Source organism: Notamacropus eugenii, chromosome 3 (genome assembly GCF_028372415.1).
Source record: "Notamacropus eugenii isolate mMacEug1 chromosome 3, mMacEug1.pri_v2, whole genome shotgun sequence".
Classification (NCBI taxonomy): Eukaryota; Metazoa; Chordata; class Mammalia; order Diprotodontia; family Macropodidae; genus Notamacropus; species Notamacropus eugenii.
The window spans coordinates 38,286,676-38,310,987 of record NC_092874.1 but is presented as its reverse complement, the minus strand read 5'-3'; the positions used below and the strand labels follow the sequence as shown (position 1 = coordinate 38,310,987).

At 37.4% G+C, this 24,312-nt stretch overlaps 1 protein-coding gene across 3 annotated transcripts in view; it reads right to left on the bottom strand.

The window, feature by feature from the left end:
* The window catches only part of ANKRD28 (ankyrin repeat domain 28), a 218,832-nt gene that overhangs the window by 9,300 nt on the left and 185,220 nt on the right, over window positions 1–24,312 (bottom strand). For all 3 annotated transcript variants that reach the window (XM_072651271.1, XM_072651270.1, XM_072651273.1), the window contains 6 exons: window positions 18,359–18,560; window positions 16,423–16,510; window positions 16,035–16,152; window positions 15,120–15,339; window positions 571–658; window positions 398–481 (listed from right to left, as the gene is read on the bottom strand). In XM_072651271.1, coding sequence (XP_072507372.1) covers window positions 398–481; window positions 571–658; window positions 15,120–15,339; window positions 16,035–16,152; window positions 16,423–16,510; window positions 18,359–18,560 — 800 coding nt within the window. The remainder of the gene's footprint in view (window positions 1–397; window positions 482–570; window positions 659–15,119; window positions 15,340–16,034; window positions 16,153–16,422; window positions 16,511–18,358; window positions 18,561–24,312) is intronic.

Sequence of the window (24,312 nt, the reverse complement as noted above, 5' to 3'; positions counted from 1 at the left end):
GCTTAGAATATCTCCCCCGCCCTCTCCAATAACATTTCTATGTTAGTAACTCAAGTGGACCTTGAATTAGAAATGGACTAGTACACAAGAAGTAATATTTTTAATTTCGTTATTGACCTTATTTGTCTAATAAACATGCTCCTGGGAAAAAGATGAAGAAATTTTTTCATTTGAACTAGATTCAATGAAATACATTAATACATTCAGTGTAAACAGAAACTGTTTAGTCAGTAAAAATAAGTTTCTAGTATAACAGTTATGATCTCTAAAAGGTTTAAAAAGCACTTATGCATGTTTATCTGAAAATTGACATTTTAATAACAAATACTAACATAACAGGTGCTAAAATATTAAGGCTACATTTTATGAAAAGCAAATGTTACAGGTGAGTTCCTACCTTCCTTTCGTATCTGTTGAATTTACAATGCCAGTGCCCAATGTATCAATTAACATCTCAGCAGCACTTTCATTGTCATTTATCCTATGAAAAACAACAAGCTGGTTACACAGGGCTTGAGAGAATTTATTTTTAGTGTTATAAACAAATGTGATTTATTTTGGCTTTCTTACACAGCACAATGTAATGGGCTGAAAGAATTTCCTTCCATTTTCTGGAAGACTTCCTGTTCCAAGAGAAGTTCAACACATGTTTCATGTCCTAGATAAGTTAGAAAAATCAGATATTAAAATCCAAAGTTATTAAGACTAAATGTGTTGTAGAGCTTAAAACATTAAAACAATCAGTTTATTAAATTCTTAAGGCAGCACCCCATGTTCAGGTATCTGGTAATCAGATGAAACTTTAAGACCCCATTCAGAAAGATAGCTTCTTAACATATTACAATGTTATTACTATCACTATAGCTCTCTCTGTTTTTTCTTAAGTTTGAACATTTTTGTGTTGATAAGTTAGTTTGTATATCACCACGTCTAAATACATCCTTTTCTCCTCCTCTAACCATCAAGCCATTGCTTGCAAGAAAGAATTTAAAGAGATAAAAGGCAGTTCAGCAAAACTAAGTCAGGTCAACAAGTGTTCATTAAGCAAAAACTACATACCAGGAACTGCTCTAAGTGCTGAGGATACAGATACAAGCAAAAAGAAAAACAGCTCCTGCTATAGAAGAGTTACATTCTAATGGGGGAAGACAAGACATAAAGACATGGAATCTCAGAAGCAGAGCAGGGAAAGATGGATAGATAACTGGCCTGTCTCCTTGCTCTGTATGGAAGTTTCAGGAAAAACTCCCCAATGAGCCACAGGGGCAGAGGGATGCTACTGGGTGACAAGGCCATACATGCTAAGGGCACCTCAGGATTAGAAGGCAGATAAGCCATGGTGGTAACGTCCAAAGAGTCAAGAGCAGAGTTGGCCAAAGAATCAAATTTGGCCTGCTTGTGTCCTTCCCTTCTTAAGCCACTCACTGCATTTGACAGTATATACCACATTCCCCGCTCCAGCACAAGCGGGGGAGGTGCATTTTCTCACCTCTTTTCCATGGCAAGTAAGTCTAATTTTTGAGGCCCAGACTGATTAAGTATTGAGAAGTTTATAATCAGTAGGCTGCATACTTGGTGATGAAGGTATTCTTTGGAGAGGGGTAAAGTGAAGTTGAAAGAGATGGTTTTATTGTATGTCCAAAGACATCAAGAAACATTATTTCGTGGGACATTTGTCATCTCGTATTGTAGGACTCATAAGTTAGCATTTGTGAAAAAATAACCATGAAAATAATTGTGACTTATGAACTAACATTGGTTTTAGACAATGAAGATAAATTCTTTGAAAAATTTGATAAGATTCAACAAATCAAAACAACATATACTTTGCTTCTCAGTGACTTCACTACAAAGATGGGAATAGATTAAGATGGCAAAAAAATACTAGAAAATATGGGGAGGAATGAGAAAAAGAACAGAGAGTTGTAGATTATATAGAAGCTTCACACCTTTATGTCATCAATATTTTTCTTGAGAAAAGAATTAGTAGGAAGAATTATATAATTCAGTCTAAGAGAAAATGAATAAGCTATAAATGAACTCCCAAAGAAAAAACCCTGGGACTGGATAGACTTACAAGTGAATTCTAAAATAGGAACAGGGATCCTATTAAATCTCATATGGTACAAATACAATATAACTGAATAGAAACTTATCTATATGGATATGTGTATGTGTATGTGTGTTAAAAAAAAAAATGAAGCACAAGAAGAAAATTATCTTTTGGATCTATGGATAGAAGAGTTCATGACTGAACAAGGGACAGAGATGATCATAGAAGATAAGATGAACAATTACATAAAATTAAAAAGACTGTACAAACAAAACCAATACAGTTAAAATAAGAAAAGAAACAGCTGGTAAAAAAAAAACACCAAACCTTTGCAGCAAGTTTCTCTGATAAAAGTCTCAGTAATTTTTATGAAAAAGAGCCATTTCCCAGTGAATAGTCAAAGGATAAGAACAGTGTTCAAAGGAAGAAATTGAGGTAATCAACAAAGATATTAAAAAAAAAAAAGACTCCAAATCATTAATAATTAGAGAGATGACAATTAAAGCAACACTGAGGCTCTTTCTTGAGATTGACAAAGATGATAAAAATGGAAATCAAATAGTAGCATGGCTGAAGAAAAACAATCATGCACCATTGGTAGAGCTGTGAATTGGTCCTGCCAACAACTTAGCTACTTTTTTTTCTCCCCTCAAATACTATTGCAGGAAAAAGCTTTTACGTTTGAATCCTCAAAGATCTCACATGTTATTTAGATTTAGCAAGATTTGTGTTAGAACTAGGTTTTTAAAAAAACTGCTTCAATCATTACATTTCTGAGTTAAAGATCTGCTGCTGTCCTTACAACCACCATTTAACCAGTCTTCCTGCTAGGTCCCTTCCCTCCTTTCACACAGTCATCACCATCAGGCTCTCATCATCTCTTGCAGGACTATTAGAATGGCCTTATTATTATTCTTCCTGCCTCAAGTCTTTCCTCATTCCAATTCATCCATCCTTCAAAGAGCTGGCAAAATGACTTTTCTTAAGCACAGGTGTGATGGCACTCCTTATAATAAGCCCCAGTGGCTTCCTATTACCTCAAAAGGATATCAGCTCCTCTGTCCAGCTTTTAAGGGCATCACAATCTGAACACAAGCTGTCTTTCTCACCTCCCAGACCTCCTCCTGCATTTTCTAATTCCCCTATGCTTTCTCCCTATTCGTCACTCACAGCCACCCGTCTATTCACTCTATCTGCAGTGTGCAACTCCTTAAGTCCCTCATCTCGGCCCAAATACCACTTTCTGTTTGAAGAATTTCTTGATCCTCCTATTTTTAGTGCTTTCCTCACTTAACAACCTTGTATTTTCCTATATTATGTACTTATATACATAATCATCTCCTTCATTAGACAGTAAGCTCCATAAGAGTAAGTACTGCTTCATGCTCTGTGTGTATCTTCAGTGCCTAGTACAGCTATGAGGCAGGTATTTAATACATCTTTGCTGAATGATATATTTATTTTAATTGTTGAAAAGACACAAGTGTAAGGAAAGAAATTATTGGAGACAAAATAGGTAAACTTGATGAAACTCAAATAAAGCTTTTGTAAAACAAAAATGATGCAGCAGTATTAAGGGAAAAAATCTTTGGGGGGGAAGGGAATATGATAAAAATCCTGACATCTAGAATCTATAAGAACTGACATGAATATATAAAAATAATCATTTATCCACTGTGAAAGGATCAAAGACTATGAACAGATAGGTTTTTAAGGAATAATAATAATCACCTGAAAATATTTATTCATATATTATACTAAGAGAAATGTTCAATACCATATCTGAAATACAATGTTAAACTCATAAATTGGCATAAATGGCTTTAAAACAATGAAATTCAACGTTGGTGAGGCTGTAGGGATATAGGCATGTAAAAGTATCTCATCATGGGTTACAATTGGAGGTAGGCCTAGGATGGGGAGAAGGCAATTCTTTGAACGCTCCCTAATTGATTCTCCAACCATTTGTTTGTTCCAACCTTTTCTGCTCTCCCGTATCTACCCTCTTCCCTGCCCACCTGCTCTCTCCTCCATCTCCCAGACTGCGCTGTGGCTCTGCTGGCTCCCTGTATCCAGAAAGCTTTCCCTTTCAACTGAGCCTCTTAGACTGTACGATTTTCTTCAACCCTACAAAACTCAAATGCCATCTTCTGTGGAGGAGGTCCCCTCTATTCCACCACCTGTAAATGTTTTCCCTTCCATTCTTTGAGTGTGTATCTCAAATATACCAATTTATATACATGGTGTTCCTCTCATTCAAATGTAAACACCTTAAGGGCAGGGCCTGTTTTTTCTTTGTATCCCCAGAGTTTAGCACAGTTGCTTGGCACAGCAGGTGATTAATATAAAATATTCTCTTCAGTGTCTCCTTCCAGAGTCAGTTTATATTGATCAGATTTTGTTGCTTTTGTTTTCTAATGGGGACAGAGAAATAAATAATCAATAAGAATTTATTAAGCACCTAAGACCTATTAGGTATTATGCTAAGCAGAAGATTAGATGATAATAAATCATAAAGTTCTCGCCCTCAGTAGTCTTACATTCTTACGTAGGAGATACAATATCGTCAAGGAAAAGTGAACACACATGGTTTATATACAACTTACAACCAATAACGGTGGTGAAGAAATTAAATTGATTCTGTGTCATTTTGTAATTTATTCTCTTCTGTAATTGATCTTATTTTGTATTACTAACCCATTCTATATGATTGTTCAAGCCACATTTTCTTTATCTCTTTGCTTACGGGCTAAGTTGACAAGTTCAGTTCTCCTGCTAATCCCTGTTCTAGTCTTGCTTTAAGAAAATCTGTTATCCCTGAGGGAATTCAGGTAGATACACCAAGGAGTCTGGTTCACTCTCTCGAACCTTGCAGGTAGACTCAAACTGAACATTTCTTAGTCAGAGGAGTTCAGTTTCCTCTTTTGAGTTAGTTAACAAGAAAAATTATTATCCCTCATCTTGCCCTGCAAGAAAAGAGAGAAGATGGGGATAGGACAGGGGTGGGGTATGATGAGGGGAGGGTACATTGAGGGAAGGAGTAATCAGAATGCAAAGTATTAGGAAGCAGGGGGGAGGGGGAGAAAAATTGGTCATGTTACCAAAGTGAAGTAAAAGCAATTAGTATTAAAACAAAAGACTGAATTAATTATTGAGAATAAATCAATGACATCTTTAGTTTGGAGAAAAGAATTTCAGTCTAACTTTCCAAGAGGAAGGTAACATCGGATAAAATTTGGCATTGATGGAAAAGTCAAGGTTTTAATGGTAAATTAGATTTTATGATTGCCATTTAATCAGGAACTAGAACATGTATAGAAAGACATGTAAGCCACTTAAGACTTGCCTCAAAAGATGTTCCTTAGCCAAAGTGAAACTATAAACATATTTGAAACCTGGTTATAGGAACCTGCCATTTTTAGATGCTATGGGACTATTAAGTGACTGTTCTTCTGAGTCTGACTCCAGGTATGGGAAGCAAGAAAGGTGATCTGAGCCTCCATTACATGATACCAGTAAGCTCATAAGATGCTGGTATGAACTGCATAGGTGATCTCAAGGGAAGGGTGGGAGAGCGGCTGTTCAGCATGGGCTGAGGTGGGATTCTCCTGACTCTATTTCCCCACTGACACCTGGCAGACTTTAAGCCTGACTGAATGCAAGTGGACAATCCACTCCTGCCTGGAATTGACATGAAGTTGGGGAGATATTGTTTCCCTGAAATATCCCTACTCTTGGTGGCAATTTCCTATAGTCAAAAGGTTTGTAAGCTTAATACCAGATCTATTCAGTTATAGATTATGGGTAGAGGAACATCCGAGGCTGTCTAAAATTAAGCTATTAGGCATACGACTTTAGACCAACAACATTAAGTTAGGGTCCCTTAACTCTTAGTAATACTGTGGAGACAAGTAGGTCAAGAGCTTGTGAAGTTAGCAACATAAATATTATCTGTGTCTCAGTTGGTTTATGTTTATATAAAGAAAAAAAAATTATGATCCCTCAATTGTTATCTTTGAAGGCCTACAAGCTGACTTGGTACATTTCCACAAGATATACCGTCCATCCTTGCCTGTCCTTGCATAATTAAGGTGGGGTCTCATCTCCCTCCTAAAAGCCAGGGAGTCTGTTATCCCTGGTCCACTATCAATGGCCTCAGGACACAGATGAGTCTCATAAACCAACCAAGCATTCCTCCATGACCCACAGTTCTATGTGAGTGTTAGCCCATTTTTCTTAATGTAACCAATCATATTGTCCTCACTCCTATGATGCTGCCAACTCTGTAACCAACTGTATTTTTTCCCTCAACCTACCTTGTTCTATTCTTTGTCCTCTTGTACTTCCCAAAACTATATGAAGGTTAGTAAGCCCTACCTCGTGGCCTCTGATCACTGTTTGACTAGTTAATAAATTGATCATGCTCAGATCTTTGTTTCTCAGTTTACCTCAATTTTCAAAGGTAATGGTAGAAACATTAACAGCTGGCAAAATCAGAAAAGGTCTCTTTTTACTTGAACCTTAAAGAAAGCTCCAAGTTTTAAAAGGCAGGGGTGAGAAGTGAGATCATGCTATGCATAGGAAATGGCCTGTGGGACAGGAAAAGACAAAAATGCCAATCTGGTTGGAACCAAGACTGTATGAGGCACAAGAAATGAGCACAGAAAGGTTAAGCTGGGGCCAAGAATATAAAGTAATTTAAATAACAAACAAGAGTTTGGAGAGCATATTCTAGAAGGAATCCCAGAGCTGCTTTGTCTTTTTGAGCAGGGAAGCGCCTTGGTGAGACCTGTGCTTTAGGAACACTAATTTGACAGCTATGACCAAAGGCAGAAGGACCAATGAAGAGGCTGGTAATGTTAGTCCAGATCAGAAGTGATATAGGCCTGGACAAGCATGGCTGTGGTAGGAGCACAGAGAAGAGAACAGATGGGAGAAATCGCAGATGTAGAACTGATCAGTCTTCCTCTAGGGCATCATAAAAGACTTGGTGCACAAGTATGAATGCGATAAGCTTACAAAAACGTCACCTGAGAGTTTCATTATTCCAATTTCTTCTAGACTTATTTGAACAAGACAGAGCCCTCTGTCATCATCACTTTGCCTGTGTTTCCTGGGTGACACCTTCTCAGGTGGCCCTTTCACAGGGTCCCTGATCTCTCTTCATTAGATGTTTTCTCTTGGGAGTTCTTGTAAAAACTCTCACGCTTGTGTCTTTGGATGATCTTACACTTAGGACTGAAAATGAAATCTTGGAAGCTAGTGGGCAAATACAAATTTTTACAAAATTCAAAAACTAAGACACAAGACAGTGATTACCTTGGACTTTAATAACATCAATATTTAAAAACTTTAAACAACCTTACAAAAATAGGAAAGTTGGAAGGTGCATTTTAAGGGGAAAAAAGATGAGTGCTATTTTGCAAAGCTAACTGAGACACCTACAGGATATCTACTTGGAGATGTTGAGCAGGCAGCTGGAACTCAGGAGAGAGATAAAGGTTAAACATGTAGATCCTGGAGTCATCTAAATAGAAATTGCATTTGCATCCATGTGAAGTGATGAGTTCACCGAGAGACAAGAGAGACAAGAGGACAGAAGACCAAGTACTGGGATGTCCTCATGTATGGACAGGAAAACAGGAAAATGATCAGTCCAGCAGTTAGGAAAGGAAATCAAGGTTAGTAATTCTGTCCAAATTCATATATAGTTCCCTGTTAGTAAACTATACTTTATAGAGTTAATAGTGTTATATATTATTTTACTTTTTGGTATGGTTGTTCAATGGTTATTACATTTAGATGCCATTGAATCTTTCTTTAACGCTCATTGTAGCCTGGAGATGACCATGCATTTTTGCAGGTAAGAGAAGGCAAATCGTTAAGTTCTACCATGGTACTGGAAAAAGATTATGTCTGCTTTCTGAGAACCAGAAAGTTTGGAGAGGTCCATTCCTAGGAGGCTGGCCACTTGGTGCTGAATTCATAGGCCAGGTGAATCTATGAAACCAAGAAAAATACAAAATAAGCTTTAGTTTTGTGAAAACCCCATTCTACTTGGGCACTGAAAAAGGCAGAAAGGCTCAAAAGGGGCATGGGTACTAATCATCATATTTTTGGATGTTTATTAACATTATCTTTAACTTTTGGTACTCTTAATATGAGATTCCTGTCCAGGGACATGCCACTGGAAGACCTGAATCATGGCAACTGTAAAATTCTTCCTATTATGAAACAAGAAGAGAGAAGAAAGTTACAGCTAAACAGAAGGATAGCTGATAAGTTCTGTGGGAAGGGCTAAAAAAGGACTAGATAGAGTTGGTTTTATTAGGTCAAAAGGCAACAAAAAGTATTTTGTGGGATGCTGGGTTATCTCACATGCTCACCAACATTTCTAAAAAGACCAATGAGAAAACAGTTGACATACATAAATCAATTTCATAAAGATGGGAAGGAGAAGAACTTCAAAAAACTCAATAATACCATTAATCAAAATATACTTTAATATATGATGAATTCAATGAAAAGGTGGGCAAGAGTGAGAACAGCAAAAGATACTGAAAACGCATTCATAAATGAAGAACAGGAGGGTCCAAAAGGCTTATAGACTACACATAAGCAGCATGTTTATATATGATGAATACTTTCATTGAAAAAAAGTCAGGAAGTAGTGGAAATGGAGTGTACCAAATAATCTAATGAAAGAATGATACTGGGTATATATTAACAAAGAAATTACTGGTTACTGGTTTATGAATTATTTGCAAATGTACTGTTTGTGGAGAGTTACATTACTGTCTTAATAGAGCAAAGAACAAAATCAACACCCAACCAGACAGAAAAAAATGAGGCAAGTGGTATGGCAAGCTACTGAAGCAACATCAATCTGACTTTTATTTAAACAAGTTGCTGACACTAAAGAAGGAAAAAGGTAAAAGAATAGAGGTTGATAAAGACTCTCATCATTTCCTAAAAAAAATGTAAAAGATGTGAATCAACTGCCTTCATTACCGAAAAGGAGAATGAACAGATCAATTAAATGGACATCCACCTAAAAGAACCCCTGAAAACCATTTTTTCCCCTTAAATACCAAACTAAAAATTATGAAAATCAAAGCAAAGATTAACAAAACTGAAATAAAACAATCGTTGAAATAATAAACTGGTAAATTATTCACTAATTTGATTTTAAAAAAGAAGAAAAGCAAATTATTAGTGAAGGGAATAAATTGATTGAAATTTGGGTGGGGGAGGAGTAGTCAGGGGAGTAGAAGCATAGATAGATCTGGTATTAAGCACTGGTGCTCAGCACCCTTCTTTCTCACTATCCTCTTTTCTGCAAAAGGTAAGAGTTACAGGGATAAACAGACAAAAATACTATAAGAGTTGTAGACCTCAACGTATCCCTTTCACACCTAGAAAAATCTGATAATTCACATCTCTCTCTCACTCTCAAAAAAATAAAGAGCAACTCAATTAAACAAGAAAGGAGTTAGAGACTTGAATAAAACTTTAGAAAATGTTAGGATGACACAATTGCCAGATCTCTGACAATTACTGAATATAAACAGAAGAATATGCATATTTCTCAGCTGTGCATGGCAGCTTTATAAAAACCAGCCATAGGGAGGCCAGAACCAAGATGGCAGAGAAGGACAGACCTGCTGTAGCTCTCCCTCCAAAGCCCATAAAATACCTGTAAAAATGACTCTAAATAAATTCTTGAGTAGCAGAAGCCACAAAACGACAGAATGAAAGAGATTTCCTGCCCAAGGCAGCCTGGAAGGCCAACAGAAAAGGTCTATTGCTCCAGGCTCAGAGTGGAGCGCAGCCCACAGACAGCAGCCCAGCCTTGGTTGTGCAGCGAGGCAGGGACAGGACTGGAGCAAGCTTCAGGGCGTGGAATCATGGGTAGCAGCTGCAATTCCCAGATTCCTCAACCCACAAACGCCAGACACACTTTCAAAGGTCAGTGAGAAAGCTCTTTCACCTGGGTGAGAAGGGAGCAGAGTCCTGCCCTACCCCTAGCCCCAGGCAGCTGCAGCGTCCATTTTTCAATTTTTGGAGCCCTCCACCTAAAGACCCTGGGGGAATCAAGCAGCTGATCTGAATCTCAGCCCTGAGTGGCAGCCCTGGGGTAAGGAGGAGCACTGCTGGAGGTGGTTGTGGAGAGGGAACCCTTCTTGCAAATCCTGGGCAGAAAAGCTTGTGATTACTCCCAGAACAGAGTGCAGGCCAGGAAAGAAGTAAACTCCTCTCCCTTGATTGTGCCACTTTGGAGGAACTGAGAACTTACAGGTCCCTAGAGTATACCCTTCATTCAACAAAGGACTCAAAAGTCAAGTAACTGGCTGGGAAAATGTTCAAAACAGGAAAAAAAAATAAGACTATAGAAGGTTATTTTCTTGGTGAACAGGTATTTTCCTCCACCCTTTCAGATGAGGAAGAATAAAGCATACCATTACAGGAAGATATCAATGTCAAGGCTTCTTTATCTAAAACCTCCAAAATAAATTTGCAGTGGTCTCAGGCCATGGAAGAGCTCAAAAGAGATTTTGAAATTAAGAGAGGTAGAGGAAAAATTGAGAAGAGAAATGAGACCGATGCAAGAAAATCATGAAAAGCGAGTCAACAGCTTGCTAAAGGACACTCCAAAAAATGCTGAAGAAAATAACACCTTTAAAAATAGACTAACCCAAAAGGCAAAAGAGGTCCAAAAAGCCAATGAGGAGAAAAATGCTTTAAAAAGCAGAATTGGCCAAATGAAAAAGGAGGTTCAAAAGCTCACTGAAGAAAACAGTTCTTTAAAAATTAGAAGGGGACAGATGGAAGCTAACAACTTTATGAGAAACCAAGAAATTACCAAACAAAACCAAAAGAATGAAAAAATAGAAGACAATGTGAAATATTTCATTGGAAAAACAACTGACCTAGAAAATAGATCCAGGAGAGACAATTTAAAAATTATGGGGCTACCTGAAAGCCATGATGAAAGAAAGAGCCTAGAGAGCATCTTTCATGAAATTATTAAGGAAAACTGCCCTGATATTCTAGAACCAGAAGGTAAAATAATTACTGAAAGAATCCACCAATCACCTCCTGAAAGAGATCTAAAGAGAAAAACTAGGAATATTGTAGCACATTCCAGAGTTCCCAGGTCAAGGAGAAAATATTGCAAACAACTAGAAAGAAACAATTCAAGTATTGTGGAAATTCAATCAGGATAACACAAGATCTAGCAGCTTCTACATTAAGGGATTGAAGAGCTTGGATATGATATTCCTGAAGTCAAAGAAACTAGGATTAAAACCAAGAATCACCAACCCAGCAAAACTGAGTATAATAATTCAGGGGAAAAAATGGTCTTTCAATGAAATAGAGGAGTATCAAGCATTCTTGATGAAAAAACCAGAGCTGAATAGAAAATCTGCCTTTCAAACACAAGAATCAAGAGAAGCATGAAAATACAGTAATATATTTGGTGAGGCTATGGAGAAGAGTGAAGAAGATTGATATATTAAGAGAACAAACGAGGATCCATCACAGAACTTAGGAAACTCCATATTTAGAAGATGGGGCCTGGATCCTGATCCAATAAAGGAGACTGAAAAGTGATTAGAAAGGAAGAAGGATGCAATATACAGGAGGAGATGATAAAGTGTCAGAATTACAGAGTATTCAAGAAAGATGTGTACCAAGAGAAGGCTACTGAATAAGAATAAGTGAAAATTAAAAAAAACAAAACCTAGCCTTATACTGAAACACATATACCACATAAATGGAGAAAAACATCACCACAGAGCAAAAAAATTTTACTAAAAAAAAAAAAAAACAACAAAAAAACCCCCAAACAAACTAATGAATAAGGGATTAAAAATTAACTGGTCACTAAACAACTTAATCCTAAAAAACTGATGGATTAGATTATTTCAAAGACAATAACTCTAAGATGATATTCCAAAATATTTGGGATCAGCCAAAGCAGTGCTTAGGAAAATTACTTAATTTCTAAACATTTTTATCAAAAAAAGAGAAAGAACAGAGCAATGAATTGGCACTGCAACTAACAAAACAAACAAATCTCGGTGACGATTTGAGAAAGAAATAGTTAAGTTTGTATTCACAAATGAAATTTGACAGACCACATCTTTATAGCCACACAGTTGACTGAAAGATGCAGAGACTATAAGATCCCACTGTGCTTAGTGCTTCTTGACTATAAATAATAATTCATTTGGTAGAGCAAAACAGCTTGAAAAGCCACCAAAGTTATCTCCCATGCATATGCCAAAGTCATAGAGGATATCTTTGAAAGATGTAGTAACAAAAAACTTTTTCTATAACTGATTGGTGATCTCAAGGAAGGCACAAAACAGAAAGATATATAAGCTTTCAAAAAGTTACCAGTTGTGGAGGATATTCATTCAGCATTGGGTTCAAAAAGAAAGATGGATTCCCTAGGGATGCTGATTGAACATATCACCTCTTTTCATTTAGTTTTATTTACAGGCTAAACAAAAATTTTGATCCTAGAAATCAAAATTAATTTGACAGTCCAGTTTTAACAATGAAAAAACCTGATAAGTAGTATATAGGGCCAGAAATGGAGTGACCAGGGCTTTGAACCAAAATGGGGACTTTAGAAGATACAAAAAGACACATATTCTTATGGTACAGTAGAAAGAGATAAGAAGGGCTGTAGAAGTCAGATATCAGCAAGACAGTTCCTTCCCATAAAATATACACCTTACCCCTCTCCTCCTTGAGGCTTCCCCCTTTATAGAAGAACCAATCTTTCTTCTGACCTATCTCAAGTAGCAAGGCTTTCCCCTCACTGAAGAATTATTATTCTTTAACCCCAATAAAAACTGCCCTCCCATGCTATGTGGGGAGGAACTTGCTGAAGACTCTGGTGTGGCAGAAGAGCTAGATGATTCCCAGCTTTTCTCTGGACAGTTAGCTTAATCCTTAATGACTGTGGCATTCATTTAGAAGGTTCCATAGCACCCTGGGGCTTGATGAAATCATATGCTGCAGTACAAATGTTCTTTATAAGCCTAAGATTCTATCCCTAAGGCACTAAGTAATTTGTTGTCCCAACAACGGAATATCTTAAATTTCCTTGTATAACTTTCCCATCATAATCACAAAGCTGGTTTGAGGGCACACATGCTGCTCGTCTCAGACAGGCACTGACCTGAGTCAACTGCCAAAGCTGTTAAGTATGGCTATTGTCTTACACTTTCAGGTTAGGAGCATGAGTAAAGTGACTGAAGGAATAGTAATAAACTGGACTTATACAATGATTCTTAGGAATTCAAAGCACTCACATATAGGCTATTAAATGTTCTTCTTCATTTTTTTTTAAGTCTATAATTACCCCCCCAAATATCTGTGTTAAGACAGAAGAAAATGTTATCACTCTTGTTCGTATTTTAGGAAGCTGAAATGGTGAGAAAAGGTCAAGGAACATGGAGTTGTAGTGTGGGCCTCCTTAGTCACAAAAACAGAAAACCTCAAGAATTTTAAAAGTAGTTAAAAGCTTTTAAAGAGATTTTTTGGGTAATAAGTCTTGAATTACAGAGATAGGGTAAGAAAAGAGTTTAAGAACAGCAAAGCTAAGTCATAAATTTTCTAGAAATCTTTGGTGGAATAAACACGAGAGAAAATTTCAAATTCCTAGATTTTTTTTCTAAAATAATTTTTATTACAAATTTAATGATGATCAATAAAAACAAAGGAATAATGTAAAATGCAACTTTGTATAAATCCTATCATCTCACAGCTGCCTGACACTGTCAGAAAAGTACCCTGTAACATAAAACAAAAATCTTGTTTTTCTGCTTTAAATCATGATGACAAACTTCAACACAATAACACATGCACTATGCACGATACATTACAGTATTTTCCTAAAAGGACGACCAAAGCCCTATACAGACCAATGAAATCCTTTACAAATCTGACAATCTTTTGTAAAATAAATCTGGACACTTTTCCTTTTTTTTAACTTCACTTTATTAACACACTCCAAAAACTACCTTTAAAAAAAAATTTTTTTTCTTAAAAAAAAAAGCATTATATTTTAAAGAATGAGCTAATGTGAATATAATGCAAAAGAATAACTAAGAATTTCCCTTAACAGCTAAAAAAAAAAAATCTTTCAACAATATTACAGAGTTAATGTAAAAACATGTTAATTGTGATAACCTTTCTTGAAAGCTTTTCTTTCTTTAAAATATGCTGACTATTGGTACCTTGCTCTGATATAGAAGGATTTTATCTTGTAATGTGCTTGTAAGACACACATGCATATTTCAGTTTGGAATATGTGACACATTTCAATATTTTTCTAAGCTTTTTGTTCTTTAATACAAATCAATTTATAGTAGGACAAGAACACACCCAAAATATTCAAATGTATTATATAAAATACATTGAAAATAATTTTGGAACACCCTATAAAACTGATTAATCTATTATGCTCAACAAAGTTTTTAAAATGGCTTTTTCCATTTTTCACACGATAAATTATTATCTCTATTAGGCTTGATCACTCCAGTAGAATGTAAGTTTCTTGAGGGCAGACAGCTTTGTCTTTTCTTTTGTATTCTAGTAACCAGCACAGAAACAGAAGTAGGTGCTTAACTGATCAAAACCTATTAAGTAGAAGCTAGACGTTGTGCTCAACCAAAACAGTCCCTGTCCTTGAGGAGTTTATGATTCTAGGAGAGACCACATACACACATACAAGAGGTTTATTAGAGATACACATAAATTAGCCAACATAATCCTGGGGGGAAAATAGCAGCAAGTAATGAGACCTGGAAAGAGCTCCCACAAAAGGCAGCACTTGTGAGCAATGAATGAAACCAGAGATTCCAAGAGACTGAAATGAGGAGGGAGAGCCTTGCAGGCATGGGGAATAGTCAGCACAAAGGCAGAGACTGCACGGACAGCAACGTCACACTGAATTTGTTGGCTCTGTGTAACATAACGTCTGTGGGCTGCCCACTCACGCTGATTGAATGAAGCCTGTTTTCCACACTATAAAAGACTACTTTACCATTGTAGCAGGCCCAGTGAAGTGATGTATAGCCATGACTGTCTGTTATAGCAGGAATCGCATCTGCAGATGCTGCTGCCTGTAACAGCGCTCCAAGAACACCAATGTGACCACAGGCTGCCGACAAGTGTATGGGTGTCCGACCCCTACTGTCCCGCAGTAAACACTTGGCACCATGTTGAAGCAGTGCATCTACACACTCTTCATGGCCTGTAACTGCCTAGAAAAGAAATAATTTGCATATTGGCATAACTATACAAGAGTTATAAGTGGCCCCAAATCACAAAGTCATACCATCATTCTTAACTCATCTTAAGACGAAACATTTTTCAAAATATTATCACTACTGGAAAAACAGTCATTCTCCTGACTTAGCCTTATATGAACTCATGACTGCTACCCTTGTTTTTTGAGTGCAGCGAGAACAGTTCCAAATTTTTGTTATAAAATCAGAATTAGATTAATTCAGATATTTTTATTAAGATATGTACCTAATTAACCTAGCATATTATAAAAAACTGGGAAAACAATGTGAGAAACCAGTGAAATATCAAAAAGTGAAAGAATTCAGAAGGGAAAAGAAAGATACAGGCGAAGGAATGAGATAGTGGGGGGAAACGGACTAATTAAAGCTGTGACACCATGTAAATCATCCCTGTGGGTCCTGGTTTCTTAATCTATAAAGCAAAGGCCCTGGCTGGATGCCTTTAAGCCCTATGTTTTCAGTCACTGGGCATTTTCTTATCTAAAATTAATTAAACAGCCTGATGAAACTGTACACCATGACCTGATAACTCTTTCCAATACAAGGGTGAATTATTCAGGGTTACCTGATGGTAAAATTTAATGAAGAAAATGAAAGGCAACAAAACTCAATCTACTTCTATGTTATGAAGAAAAAACACTTTTTCTTACCCCTCTGTGCAATGCTGTTCTTCCCCACTTATCTTTGGCATCTACGTTTGCTCCTTTGTTCAGCAGTGAGTAAACACAGTCTGTGTGTCCATTCAGAACAGATAGCATCAGGGGAGTCCTGAGTAACATGGGAAAGAGAGTATGATGCACAAAAGATTTAATGATATTACTAAGTAATCCTTCTATTCTATGAATAATAATGAACCATAATAGTACCTTTTAATTTTTCTAAATGTAGATATTAGAGATTAATTATCTTAAGAGCACTACAATTTCAATCTTAACATATTCAGTTATGCAGTTTGAAGTATATATGGCCAAAAGTATAAAATACAAGAGAATTCATATCCAAGAAAGAAAAAAATGAAAAAAGATTGTTAAAACTTACTGTCCATTTCCATCTTGAATGTCTACTGCATTCTGTGGCTCTGCATTCCCTATTAATAATCGTAAACATTCTGAATGACCATTTGTTGCTGTAAAGTAAAATATAAGGTTAAGTGTGGAAATAATCATAAATGATAATGATAGGGCTAAGATTTTAATATTATAGCAAGTTATCTGGAACTTAATAAAGACACAGTCATATCTGTTCCTCAAATAACTAAAGAAATAAACGATATGCAGTTACTTGACAAAAAGCTTTACGGATTATGTAGGGAGGTCCTTTAAAGTAATGACAATGATAATAATGGTTACCCATTTTCACCTTTAAATCTAGAATTCTATGATCCTATGGATCTATCTACACAGAACAACTAAACAACTCCCAGAACAAAAAAAGAAAAAAAAAAGGCCAATCATCTACCAACTTTAGGTCTTAACCATCATGTATACAGTCAAAGAATTATAAATAATAGATGGCCTTAAAGTTTGCAAAGTACTATACAAATACTTCATCTGATCCTCACAGAAATCCCCTGAGGTAGGTGCTATTATTATTCCCATTTTACAGATGAGTAAACCGAGGCAGGCAAAGGTTAAATGACTTGCCCAAGGTCACACAGTCAATAAGCATCTGAGGCTGGATATGAACGCAGGTGTCCCTGACTCCAGCCCCAGTGCTTTGTCCATTGTGCGATTTAGCTGCTTACCTTCCTACAGCTGGAAGGTACTTCGGATGTGACTCTCTTACTTTACAGAGTTAAGTGTGGCCTGGAAAGGTATAATAAATTGCTAGTGGCCAGACTAAGGCTAGAACCAAGTCACTCTAATACCAGGTCAGTGTGTTTGTGTATGGATTACCCTCCATGATGATATTAGCTGTATGGCTACTAATAAGGTGGATGCTCCAAAGGACTCTGCAGTATATCCAATGGAATCATTCCTCTAATAACTATCAACTGAGACCTCTTTGCTGCTGTGCTTTGCCCCTAACTTTTGCTCAGGGACCACAGTCTGTTAGCTGCTCTTACTCCCTAGAAATCAGTGAACATTTCACACTACTGGGTTGAAGGATTCCTTCATGTTATTTTTGCAAGCCATATCTTCAAATTATTCCACTTCAACTTATACAGAACAGATTTTTAGGAAGGGCCTACAATCTAACAGAGAAAATGAGACATGTATACAAACACTGATATGGAGTAAAACATGAAAATCTCATTCCATCTTCACCACATATCCAAGACAGTATGGCTATGCCTGGGGGAACGGCTTCACAATGGCTGAAATCTAAGACCTCAGTCAGGGAGCCTATCTGACCAACTGCTGTAATAGTTGTGTAAGTGTTGCTGATGAAATCCTTGGGTTTTTCAGATGTATCATCAGTGGAAGAGCCAACCCTTGCACTGAAGGACAGACCATAGATTACTACTTGTATTTAAATATTTAGGTGAGTTAGTAAATACAACATACTGACTATAGATTACAGAAATTTCAATATTCCATTAAAAGAGTTTAATGTATTTTCTTGAAATCAAGACTGAAGTGGCAAATCTGGTAAAAACAAATGCTATGTGGTGCTTCAGCTTGATGCTGCTAAAAGACCTGAAAAACTAAAATTCTTGAAGCAACATTTACATTAGATAAATAATTGTCATAAATGCTTCGAATGGTTTTATAACTTATCACAGGATCGCAGCTCTGGAACTAGAAGAGAACTTAGAGGCTACATAGCGCAATCTCTCATTTTGAAGATGAAGAGACTAAGGACCAGCAAGGGAAGTGATGAGCTCAACATCTCATAGTTAGGTAAGCATTAGCTTTGGGACTGAATTCAGATTCTCTGATTCTGACAAAGATAAGAAGTATCCTGGAAGGATCACTAAATATAATGAAAATAAAGATCCTGAGAGCTACGCAGACAACTGGAGTAGGCCTACCTGCAGCATGGATGGGCGTCCTCTTTACCACATAATCCTTGACTAAGATTGAGGCTCCCTGATTAATGAGCACGTCCACACATTCCACATGGCCTTTAAAGGCTGCAAGGTCTAAGGGGGTCCTCCCATTGTTGTTCCGCACATCAAGATCTAACAAAGACTGTACCAACACTTCTAGAGCTTGATGGTGACCATGATAGGCCTGAAAGAAAAATGTAAAAAAAATCCACATCGAATAAGATTGACTTGAAATTATTTTAGAAAGCACAAAAAAAGACATTTTTTATATTACTAGGTTTTAAATGAATCCTAACATTTCACATTAAAAATTCTTCTAATTCTTCTAACTACATATTTTGTTTAAAAATTGTTAATGCAGCCGTAATGTTAATAGAATAGGAAAATCTTCCCCACCCATTAAAAGGCCTAACGCATGGAGCCTGGGTCACATGGAGCTCAGACTGGGAGGAGCTTGTTTAAGGAGGGGAGGGAAAGAGAGAGAGAGAAAGAAAGAGACAGAGAGAGAGGTTTTAGTCAAAAAGAAGAGAGAAGCAAGCAGCAAGAGGGAGGAATTTGTCTAGGGGAACTTGTTTTTGTGGGGAGAACTGACAGAAGGTTTAAGATGTCGGTATTCCCTGGATTAGTGGTAAGGATCCTGTTAAATCTTATCTCCTGGTATTTTAATGATGTTCCAAATAAATATTTTGGTTTCGCCTTTGAGGAAAAGAGTTTTTTATATTTTGCAAATTTACCCTGGAAATACGCATGCATATTCATAGTGGCTGCTATGGGTATCATACTGGCGTTACAAAAGCACATACAACTAATGCCCTGGTTGTGTTTATAGTTCAGAAACGTAGCATTCAAATTAACTTAGTTAACTGAGGGGGTATGGCATTTCAATTCAAATCAAAATTGTTACTCAGTTGTTTCTTACTGGGGTTTTCTAGGCAAAGATACTGGAGTGGTTTGCCATTTCCTTCTCCAGGCTCACACAGCCACTAAATGTCTTAAACTGGATTTGAACTCAGGTCTTCCTGACGCCAGGTCCAGCACTCTAACTACTGCACCACCTAGCTTAAGTCAAATTATCAAACATTTATTATGCATCTTGTGCTGGGTATACAAAGACACTGTGCACTTTACAATGTCTGGAATGTAGTAGGAGCTTGGTAAATATAAAACAAATAGGCCTTTTCCTATAATGAAAATTGTCCCAACAAGGAAAGTGGCTGTGTAGGATGCACTGATTAAAAACTTCTTTCTTCTCTGTGTTGTTATACTGGTTAATCAATCTCTTAACTATACACTTTTGGGAACAAAATCTCATGACAGCCCAAACAACAGAGACAACATAGAAAGACTTTAGATGAAATATATTCTTATCTTAATCAGGTTAACAAGAAACTTCAAAAATCCAAGCCATGACAAATTATTTCTTACAAAGTTGATTAGAAATAGGAACAATCAAGAGATGTTCTGAAAAGCAATAAAACACTGCAAAGTTTGTAAAAACAATTAGTGCTAAAAATGTCAATCTCAAGTTGTCTCTGGTTCTCTAAACTACCAGAATAAATCCAGTTTCCCTTTCAAAATTAACCAACCTAGCTAGGCCTATGCCCTTCAACCTCCCCATGCATACTATAATATATATGCTTGATCCAGAGACTAAATTAAATACACTGGAAAATTAACATGAAGCTTTTCCTTGATAAAAACTTATGAGTTCTTTACATTAGTATACAGAACCCTTTCCGTAGAGCACCAATAAGACTCAGAGCACATTTAGGGTCAAAGTTAGCTTTATGTTTTTTTCATGATACAAAAGTAGAAGGCATTTCCTGAATTCCTATGGAAGAAATTCAACATATATAGTACTGGTGTGGTAAAGCAGAACATGATAAGTTGTATCTATTAGAAGGGAGGAGATGAGAGAGTCCAGAGGTTCCCATCCAAGAATGGGGGAATATAAAGCCAACAAATGGCTTGTTACCCCCACTTTTTATTTGGAAAACTTGCTGTCTCAAAACTTTTCCCCCTCTCCTGGTTTTCATCCTGCCAGTTGAACTACTCTTTCTCAGTCTCTGTGTACCTCCATTCAAGGCTCTTGTTTGCCACCCATGGATGGTCCCTTTTTTCTATGTCCTCTTTTCTATATCACTGGATGATCTCACAGGTCCCATGGATTTATTTATCATGTTTGTGATGATAAATAGAAGTTACTTTTCCAGTCCAAACCTCTATCTTTATGTCTAAACTCGTATCTTCAATGGCCTTTTAGATGTTTTGAACTGAAGTCCTGTAGACATCATAAGTACAACATCTTCAAAACTGAACTTATTAACATTTCCCCCCAAACCCTCTCCTCTTCCTCATTTCCCTATTTCTACAAAGAGCACCACCACCCTCCCAGGCACTTAGGCTCACAAGCTAGGGGGTCATCTTTGACTCTGACCCTCTCTTCTCTCTTACCTCACCCATATCCAATCAGTTGCCAAGTCTTGTCACTTCTACCCCTTTTTGTCCTCTAATGCTACCACCTCTTGGGGCAGGAAAGCTCATATTTGCAAAGGCCTGCTGGTTGGTTTGTTCACACAAGTCTCTCCCCTACTCCAGTCCAACTCCACTCAGCTGTCAAACTGGTCTTTCTAAAAACAGGTCAGACCATATTACCCTCCCTTCCCATTCAATTAACTCCAACAGCTTTCTATTATTTCATAATCTGGTCCTTTCCTGTTAAAGGAGGCAGGGGAGGACAACATCAAGAGCACAAATAGAAGGGCTGGTGTTGGGAAGGAAGGGGTCACCTTATCCTCCAAGACAGAGGGCAAAGTAGAAGAGGCTGAAGGGAGATGCTATGGTGATCTGCAATGTAAAACTGGGGAAAAGAGGGAGGGGATGAACAGTCCAAGATTTTTCATTGAAGTTAAGATCATTGGCTGAAAAGCTTACATACATGCTTCATTTTGTCAGACATGCAGAAAGCATGAGAGGGAGAGAGAGAAAGAGAGTAATGTGTAATTACACTAGAAAGGCAGACTGAAGCTAGGCAGAAAATGGCTTGAAATAACAAACATAGGATATCATACAGATTATCAATATATACTGTAAGTATAGTATTGGTGGTCTAGGGAAAAGTTTGAAGAAAGTTTAGAATAATCACTCTGAAGAGTGGAATAGAAAATTAACTTGAGAATAATGGGAACAAAAAAACCCAAGAAAGGCCACAAGGAAGCAGGGAAGAAGGGTTTCTAGTGTGAGGTGCTACTTAAATAACACTGCCCTATGAAGAAGAAGCGATGCCCTGGAGATGGGTCCTAGTGCCCACCTGAAGCTAAGTCTCAAAAAGAAGGAAAATCAAGAATAAGAGAAGAGCATAAGGAAACATAAACATTTGTCAACTGCTCTGCTTTCTCCTCGTGTCCTCTCTGCACACGGGAACACAGCAGTGGCTGTGGGCGCAAAGCCCACATGTATATACCTCAGTGGCTCTCAACTGCAGTTTGAGAAACAGTCTGTAAATTTAAAATATAAACTACTATTAAATGATTAGGAAGCACAAAAATGTAAACTTGATAATCGCACCAAAATTCTTTGGGAAAATCTAATGAGGAAACACTTATTACCATTCTCAAGTAGGTATGACCAACTTAAAAACCATTCTTTTCTGAGCTTGGGGCATAGTAATATGTAAGCAATCATTAATTAAGTGCCTACTATCCCCCCACCCCACCCCCTACACACGCACGCATGCACGCGATCTTCAGGCCATTACCCCTGTTTAGATTTCACTTTCCTCCCTCTTTTAATTCCAGCCCAAGAGTTACCTGTTTCAACTCTATATTGTCCCCAGCTCTCAAATCCCTTGCTCCCTTGTCCTATACCCATTCAATTCTTGCCAATGTTAGCCTCGGATTATTGCCACCACCTGCCTCCTCTGCTGCTGAATGAAGTTGAAAACAAACACATAACCATGCTGACAGGTATGCTACAAATTCATGCTACCTAATCTCACCTGGGTCCTTACTACAGCAAGACAGTCCTTTCCAGTCTTCTTCCCCACCATGTACTGGATCTTCAGTTTGGTGACCCTGGCCTCCTGGCTGCTCCACAAACAAGACTCTCCATCTGTCAGCTCCAAGGCATTTTCTCTGGCCATCCCCCTGCCTGGAATGTCCTCCCTCTTCATTTCTGCCTACTAGTTTTGCTACCTTCCTTTAAGTCCCAAATAAAATTCCATATTGTATAGGAAGTTTTCCCCAACTATTCATCATTCTAATACCTTTCCTCCATTAACTGTTTTCTATTTATCCTGTATATAGCTTGTTTATATAGTTTTGTTTATTGGTGTTTCACTAGATGGTGAGCACCTTGAGGGCAAGGACTGTCTTTTGCCTCTTCCTGTACCCCACAGTGTGGCCCTGCACCTGGCATATTTTGTTGTTGTTCAGTAGTGTCCAATTCTTTGTGACCCCACAGACAATACTGTCCACGACGTTTTCCTGGTAAAGGCATTGAAGTGGTCTGCCATTTCCTTCTCCAGTGGATTAAAGCAAACTGAGGTTAAGTGACTTGCCTAGGGTCACACAGCTAATATGTGTCTGAGGCTGAATTTGAATTCAGGTCTTCTTGACTCTAGGCCCAACATTCTATGTATTGAATCACACAGCTGTCTTCCTATCAGGCACGTAGCAGGCACTTAATAAATAGTTAATAATTGACAGTTTTCCTGTTATTAATTCCCTCTTACTTTCCACAGAAGTTATTCTAAACCTTTTTTTTTCCTATTCAAGTCTCTGATACACCACCACCCCAATCCCACTCACTTTCATTTGGTTGAGAAATTTTTGCCTCTTGCTTTATTGAAGAAACTGAAGTTAACAGGTGAGCTGCCTTTACCCTTCTTCTCTTGAAATCATCCTCCAGTCTCAGGCACTGGAGTGCTCTCCTCTTTATCAATGCTCCATTTCTCCTTGATCCCATCCTCTCCCATTTTTCCAGCAGATTACATCCTAAACTATTTCTGTTCCTCTCAAATCCTTATCCATCTTTAGAAATACCTTCACCAGAAATTAACATCTTACATCTCTCCTGCCTTCTCAGTTAAACTCCTCAGAAACATGGTCAACACTTGCTTTCACTTTTTCTCTTCTTTCTCATTCTTCAACCCTTTGCAATCTTGCCTCTGGCCTCTTCATGCAAATCCAACTGCTTTCTTCAAAAATACCAATATAAAGCACCATTTTCAGGAAGTCTATCTGAAATCACCAACTGTTAATGTTCTTCCTCCTGAGCTACCTTGTACTTAAATAATAGTGCATATTTGTATTTATTCAATTTATACTTACACTATATAGTTATGTGTAGCTGTTATCTCCCCAATCAATACAATCCCATTTGTAAGAAGGAATTTAATTTTTTTATACTTCTATCTCATTCTCCAGATAGTAACCAGCACATAGTAGGCATTCAATAAATACCCATTAATAAATGACTGAAAGGAGAAAGAATACTTGGAAAAGGAGTAAGTAAAATCTGAATGTAAGAGGAAGCAAGTAAGGTTGTTTTAAGGTTGTTTATTTTAAAAAAATCAACAGTCTATTTTCATTCACCTTTCTCCTACACAGTTAGTTACATTATGAAGAAGGAAATACCTTTCATTTTATAGATGTGAAGAGAGATGCTAAAGGTGGCACAGTCACAGGTGCCACAGAAACTGCAGAACCAAGATAACAGAGCAGCAGGAAGCCACTGAGTGAGCTCACTCCTTCCCATCTCAGCCTCCTAAATAGATCAACAACTACAATGACAAACACAACAAGCCTACTCCAGAGACATCTAGAAAATGCAACAGACCAAATCTTGACAAGAGGGATCCGGAAAATGTCACAGTGAGTTTGTCCAGCCCAGGTCAGCAGAGAAGTACATGGATACTGAGAGTGGAATCTGGGCCA